At 46.5% G+C, this 7,500-nt stretch overlaps 1 protein-coding gene across 1 annotated transcript in view; it reads left to right on the top strand.

Moving 5' to 3' along the window:
• LOC133118451 (zinc finger matrin-type protein 4-like) overlaps positions 1-7,500 on the top strand; it is a 55,458-nt gene that overhangs the window by 31,300 nt on the left and 16,658 nt on the right. The window contains exon 5 of the mRNA XM_061228476.1: positions 2,286-2,570. Coding sequence (XP_061084460.1) covers positions 2,286-2,570 — 285 coding nt within the window. The remainder of the gene's footprint in view (positions 1-2,285; positions 2,571-7,500) is intronic.

The raw sequence follows: 7,500 nt of genomic DNA on the forward strand, positions 1-7,500 counted from the left end.
GACCAGCTCGTCAGGAGCATTTGGGGGTTAGGTGACTCGCTCAGGGACACTTCGACACTGGGCGGGATCAAACCGGCAATCTTCCGACTGCCAGACGACTGCTCTTATCAAATGAGCCAATGTCGCCCCCGTTACAAATCAAACGTTCCCTTTACTGATTGGAGAGGTAACTCTGAACAGTGTGCTACATTCTGCTATACTCCCGGGGACCATGTGCTTGATGGGCGATTAAAATGAACCACATTGTGAATGCTGCCTAGATTTGACTATACAAACGTATTCTATATCAATCGTAGAGATCCGTGTTGACGATGGAGTGTGGTATCCTGCAGAGATCAGTTCTGCAATCTCTGGTTATTGCACTTTGTTTGGGGATAGGGCCATATGCTTCAGCGACGTACAGTATAATCAGCTTCAAATCCGTGAAGCTGGAGATAGAGTGGATTTAAAACTTTCGGCCCTGTCTACTGATAGTGTAAAAAACATTTTTTTTACAGAACGTCAGAATGTGGGGTCTGAGGCGAAGCCGATTACAACAGTATGTTACGATTTCTGTGCGTGTGTGTGTGTGTGTGTGTGTGTGTGATTTTTCACTTTAGAACTCAGTTTTGTGGAAAATAAAACAGAAATCCTCAGCTGACGCACACACAGGTTAGCTGTTAGCCTGCTACCTGCCCGGATGCTGATGGTTGTGTTTTCTCCCTGCGTGATGGCAGTCAGGGGAACATTGGCAGGAGAGATTTGCTTCTGTAAGGTGCAGACGTACCGTCCTTTATCTTTTGAGTTATGACGAGCTAGAAACAGCCTGCAGAGCAGTCATTCCGTGGAACAGGGAGAGAAGAGCGGTTAGCAGTTAGGCTACACAAACAAGGCTATATAAGGACGTCTTATCGGTCTTACAGACCCTGTGACTGTACAGTGCAACTATCTCCTGTCTCAAAATCAAAACAAGGATGTACCGAAAAAGCTGAGTGCATTCCAAAAAAAAAAAAAAAAAAAAAAAAAAAGTCCAGTGTCAGAAAACATAAAAATATAAAATGGTTGGACAGTCTCCTTGAACATCGCCTTGATGAGATGGCACACCGGTGCTTTGAACATCGCCTTGATGAGATCTGAGTCTGGCGCTCTCGTCAGAATGGCGGGGGACGGATATCGGCGGTGACAGTTGTGGCCGTGCGGAGGATGGTTCCTGGACTGTGGCTCCTGGAGACCCCCCCTGCAGGTCCGTCTCTACCTCAGAACTCATCTCTCATATCGTCTCCTGCTCCACACGTCTCTCACAGACACACTTTTACCTCCGTCTCTCTGCACACGTCTCATAAAGAATGTCCCTCTTCTTCAGGCCTGTCAGAGGTGCGCAACTTCAGTTATGATCTGATTTGACTTTTTTATGACTTTCTCTCTGCCTCCCTGTCTTTCTCTCTCTCTCTCTCTCTCTCTCTCTCTCGCTCTGTTTCCTCTCACTCATTCTCTATCCTTCTCTTTTTTCTTTATCTCTCTCGCCCCCTGTATCTCCTCTTCATAACACTCACTCCGAAAGAGTGAAGACAGGCGAATTGAGAAAATGTGGCAAATGGAGTGTCCTTTCCGCAAAGGAAGCGCTCGTTTCCTGGCTAAAAAGGAAAGTTCAGGAGTTCCTCACTTCTACTTCAAGCTCCTAGAAGGAACATTTAAGGGGTTGGAATGTCCCTAAAGATGGTGGATCTCGATTTCCGGGTCAGGAGCAAGGAAAAGATAAAAGAGGAGATGAATAAGTGGTTGCAATGAGCCCCTTGTTCCTGGGCAGCTCTTGCTTGGTCTTCACACAGAGCTGGGTCTTCACACAGAGCTGGGTCTTCAGACAGAGCTGGGTCTTCAGACAGAGCTGGGTCTTCACACAGAGCTGGGTCTTCAGACAGAGCTGGGTCTTCACACAGAGCTGGGTCTTCAGACAGAGCTGGGTCTTCACACGGAGCTGGGTCTTCACGAGAGCTCGCCTCGGGCCACGGCGTTGAGGAAGGACGGGCAGAACCTGCCCCAGAGGGGAGCTCATCTGCCATTGGCTGGCACCTGTACATTAAAAAAGGCCGAATGCATAATATGCAGAAAGTCAGAAAAGGACCGTACATAAAGTACTGTGCTAAAGTCTCAGTGCCCAAATCGCCCTCATTTTTAAAAACTTTGTGGAAGCGTGTTTGTGTCTGTGGTGCAGTTTTATAGGAATCCAGGCTGTTACTCATCTGCTTGGAGAGATTGTAATATAATAATCTGTCTTTTTTCCTCTCTTTTCCTTCTGCCCGGTGTAGATTCATCCCCCAGCACACCCCAGCCCACGGACCCAGTCCCGGTCCCTGTTCCGGTTCCGGTTCCGGTTCCGGCCCTGCCCCCGCCCCCTCCCCTGGCCCCGCCCCCTCTGTGGCCGCTGGCGAATAACGGGGAGGCGGGGAAGTACTGCTGCTTGTGCGGGGCGTGGTTCAACAACCCGCTGATGGCGCAGCAGCACTACGAGGGCAAGAAGCACAAGAGGAACGCCGCGCGCGCGCGCCTGCTGGAGCAGCTCGCCGGCAGCCTGGACACGCCCGAGGGCACAGGTCAGTGCCGGGTCAGAGGTCACCCTGAGGTCAGAGGTCAGTACGAGGTCGGATGTCGGATATCAAGATGGCGAAGGCTAGCTAATATTAGTTAACGTTCACCAACATCTTGCTGGGAGCCTGGACACGCCCGAGGGCGCAGGTCAGCGCCGGGTCAGAGGTCACCCTGAGGTCAGAGGTCACTGTATGTTAGTATGAGGTCAGATATCAGGACCTGACATCTGTTTGAGATGTTGGCTAATGCTCGCCGACACATTCAAATTCGCAAGGGGCCTGGACACGCCTGAGGGCACCTGTCAGTGCCGGGTCAAAGGTCACCCTGATTTAATTGACCAGTACAATTCTAGTCGGATGCATCTTCTGAAAATTAATTCCGAATCAGGGACAATACTGTGGCAATGGACATGTTTCTACCACAGACTTCTGTTACCGAATGGAAAACCCTGTACTCTGAAAATGTGTGGTTGGAATCCTGCCCGTGAATTCAGAACGGCACGTCAGACACCAACCCCATCAGTCACACGCACGCACAAAGGAAATTTCAGTGAATCACAGAGAATGTCACATTAACAATGTCAGTTGTACCCGGTGCAGCTTCAGGAAGTGTAAGGGTGTCGTTATTTGCTGCAGAAAATAAACCTGTTTTAGTGGCAAAGACGTGATCAAACCAAGATTGATCTAAAAGAATGGGCCATTCTAAAATAGACGCTTTGAGTTATATATAGTTGGGTGTCTTTCAGGCAGTTTGCTCTTGAGAAGAATAAAACCTTGCATGTCAATGTGGGGGAAAAATGACAATATTTCCTTTTTACCCAATAATTCCAACCAAAGATGATCCTTTAGCACAGTGGTTCTGAAACATGGTCCTGGGAGACGGTTTTCACAGTTTTAGCTGTTTTTTCGTGTGAAGAGGTATTATTAAATCAATTTGTCTAAAATAGTTAATCATGCCATGAAAATTAAGAGTCCTCTTCTGGAAAAATCATCATGGACACAGCTCAGGAGTATGTCCCTGGGAGTGGGATTGTTGGGACTGTTTATTGACAGCGTTGGGAATGGGACTGTTTATTGGTAGTGCTTGGAATGGGAATGTTTATTGGCAGCGTTGGGAATGGGAATGTTTATTGGCAGCGTTGGGAATTGGAATGTTTATTGGTAGTGTTTGGAATGGGAATGTTTATTGGCAGCGTTGGGAATGGGAATGTTTATTGGCAGCATTGGGAATGGGAATGTTTATTGGCAGCATTGGGAATGGGAATGTTTATTGGTAGTGTTTGGAATGGGAATGTTTATTGGCTGTGTTGGGAATGGGAATGTTTATTGGCAGCGTTGGGAATGGGAATGTTTATTGGCAGCATTGGGAATGAGAATGTTTATTGGCAGCGTTGGGAAAGGGAATGTTTATCGGCAGCGTTGGGAAAGGGAATGTTTATTGGCAGCGCTGGGAATGGGAATGTTTATTGGCAGCATTGGGAATGGGAATGTTTATTGGCAGCGTTGGGGATGTGGAGGAAGGTGTCCTGAGGAGGGCGAAGAGGGAGCGGGCGGGACAGGTCTGAGAGAGGGGCTGGGATGAGTCCCTCTCTCCCTGCAGAGGGATCCGCTCCCCCGCCCCGTCCTCCTGCGTATTTCACACAGAGCGGACGGGCCCGCGAGGAGGACTCAGCTCAATCCAATTACATTTTATTCAGGTTATTTAAGGTCCAGTGTGATTATCCCATAGCTCGAAACCAAGCACTGTAGCTCCACAGCGGTGTGTGATAATACAGGACCTCCAGCGTCTGCTGGTGCCACTTAGTCCCCCCACACACACATACCACACACACACAAACTCACCCCCCACACAGTCACACACCCACACACACACCACTCCAAACACACACACATACACACACACCACTCCTCACACACACACACACACACACACACACATACACACACATACACACACACACAAACTCACCCCCCACACAGTCACACACACACACCACTCCAAACACACACACATACACACACCACTCCACACACACACACACACACATACACAAACTCACCCCCCACACAGTCACACACCCACACACACACCACTCCAAACACACACACATACACACACACCACTCATCACACACACACACACACACCACACACACACACATACACACACATACACACACACACAAACTCACCCCCCACACAGTCACACACACACCACTCCAAACACACACACATACACACACCACTCCACACACACACACACACACACACACACATACCACACACACACAGTCACACACCCACACACACACCACTCCAAACACACACACATACACACACACCACTCCACACACACACACACACACACACACACCACACACACAAACACCCCCCCCCCCACATAATCACACATCCACACACATACCACACACCCACACACACACACAAACACCACTACACAATCACACACATACACACACAAGTTCACACACATACCACACACCCACCCCCACACACACACACACACACACCACTACACAATCACACACCCACACCCACACACACACACCCTAGCAGGGCCCAATGGCTGTTCAGCAGCAGAGACCCATATTAGGCATTTCCTCTTCCTCCTCTCTTTCTCACTGTCAGGAGACTCCTGGCGTCCGGGGAGTAGAATCATGTGCGTGTGGATCCTCCTCTTCGGGAGAGAAGTTGTAGGGTGTAGAGGATGATTGGGGTGGGCTGAATGAGAAACAGTTGGGCAGTGTAGGGTAAATGAAACCAGGCTTTGAGAAGTGGTTTGTAAAGCTAAAATAATCCTGTTAGTCTGTGGTAGCAGTGATTCTGTGGATTTACTATAATTGAGGTGATTTCACACTATAGAGATCAGGATAAAACAATATCATACATTATAAAACAAACACCTACTGCTACAGGGATGCATTAATATTTATGCTCAATGACCGTTCCTCCTGAATACATTCAAATATTAATATTTGCAAATATTATTGGGTTTTCTGTGCAGTGAGTATGAAATTAGATTTCTTAAAATCTGCACCAAAATTTTACCTGCTTCGGCCAAAGCTACAGAGTAAAACATACAACTGTAGTTGACTGTCTAATGCCTCAAAAGATCTGAATTTAGCGCAGGAACATATATTTATTTGTCTTTTATTCTACCAGGAAACCTCATCTCTTTTTCAATGGGGACCTGGCTTGTACACAAAAAACAATATCACCAAAATGATGACAGATGAAAACAGATGAAAAGACAGGTGGTTGGCGATATAGAGTGGTTAAACTAGGTTAAAATCAGGTGTGTGCCTCGGTTCTAGTGTTCATAATTAAACGACTGTATTAACAGCAGCCAGATTGAGTTGATGAGGAAGATCATTCCGGTTTGGAGGAGCACAGTAATTAAAATCTCGTTTCCTCAGGAAGTGAAAGAAAGCTCATTACTATTTTCAGAAATATATGTCAATTTTTAGAGCCAGATTTTACTGATGTTGCATATATGAGTCTGTTTTCACATGCAGTTCCACTGATACCTACACTCACTGAACACTTTTATTTGGTATTTTTTAGATTTTGTTTTTCGGCTTTGACCAGTCTGGCCCTTCTCCACTGACCTTTCTCATTAACAAGGCCTTTTTTGCTTGCAGAACTGCTGCTTACTGGATGTTTTTTGTTTTCCACACCATTCTCTCCAAACTCGGGAGACTGTTGTGCATGAAAATCCCAGGAGATCCGCAGTTTCTGAGATACTCAAACCACCCTGTCTTCCACCAACAATCATTCCATGGTCAAAGTCACATTTCTTCCCCATTCTGACATTTGGTCGGAAAAATAGCTGAACCTCTTGACCACGTCTGCATGCTTGTATGCATTCAGTTGCTGCCACATGATTGGCTGATGAGATATTTGCAGGAATGAGCTGGTGTACAGGTCTGCCTAATAAAGTGCTAAGTGAGTGTACATGCCCTGTACATGAACGCTAGTGCTAATCTGTAACCTGCACTCCTCTGACCTCTCCTTGGCTCCCATACGCAGATTTGAAGGTGAATTGTGTGGAAAGTGCCTGAGATGCACTTTTAGGAGAGATGTGTTTAAGAGAAGGCTGTAAAAGGCTCTGCTCAGATACCGATCCTCGGCAGCACTGGGGATTTAGCCAGAACTTTTGCACTGGCACTTTTTCGGGTGGTCTGTAATTAATCTTTTCTTTTTTATACCCTCCTTACTGGCTCTAGCATCCATTATAGTCGGTCTGGTGGGTCCCTACACCCAATAATAGTCAAATTCTTCCCTGCCTTCTTTGAAATTAAATCACCTCGGACCAGCGGAAGTGGACCGCCCTCCTATTGAATTAGAAGCCTATTGAATTAGGAGATGATTTGATTCTGGTTCAGGATCTCTCACAAAAGGTATCAGTTTTCTTCACACTTGAAGGTACAATGGGTAATTTCGGACTTCTAACGGTCAAGACAGGAATAGCAGCAACAAACTCCTTCAAAACACAACACTGTTTTTCCCTCCCCCTTCTCTGTAAACGCGCTGACGTTGAAACGCCATTGGCTGTGGCAATTAGAACAAATTTTTAACCAATCTTGAATTATTATCGGCCCATGAACTGCCTATTTTGAAACCTGAATTTAAGAAGTATAAACACAGGCAGAGGGTGAGTCAACATGTCAATGAGCCTTTTTCAATGATAGGAAGGGATTTACAATGGTCCTGTAACAATGTTTTAACACAAAAATCTTACCTATTCTACCTTTAATAGTTTACTCGACAGAATGTTTTAATTGCATGATGGACACTCAAAAACAAGTACTGACCCTGCATGCTGCATTACTGGAGTATAACTGTGATCCTGTCAGCTCAGAATAACACTGTGGGTTCAGTATTGGTTTCAAACATAACTGTAGCTGACAGCCAG

This window comes from Conger conger, chromosome 18 (genome assembly GCF_963514075.1).
Source record: "Conger conger chromosome 18, fConCon1.1, whole genome shotgun sequence".
In the NCBI taxonomy this organism is placed as follows: Eukaryota; Metazoa; Chordata; class Actinopteri; order Anguilliformes; family Congridae; genus Conger; species Conger conger.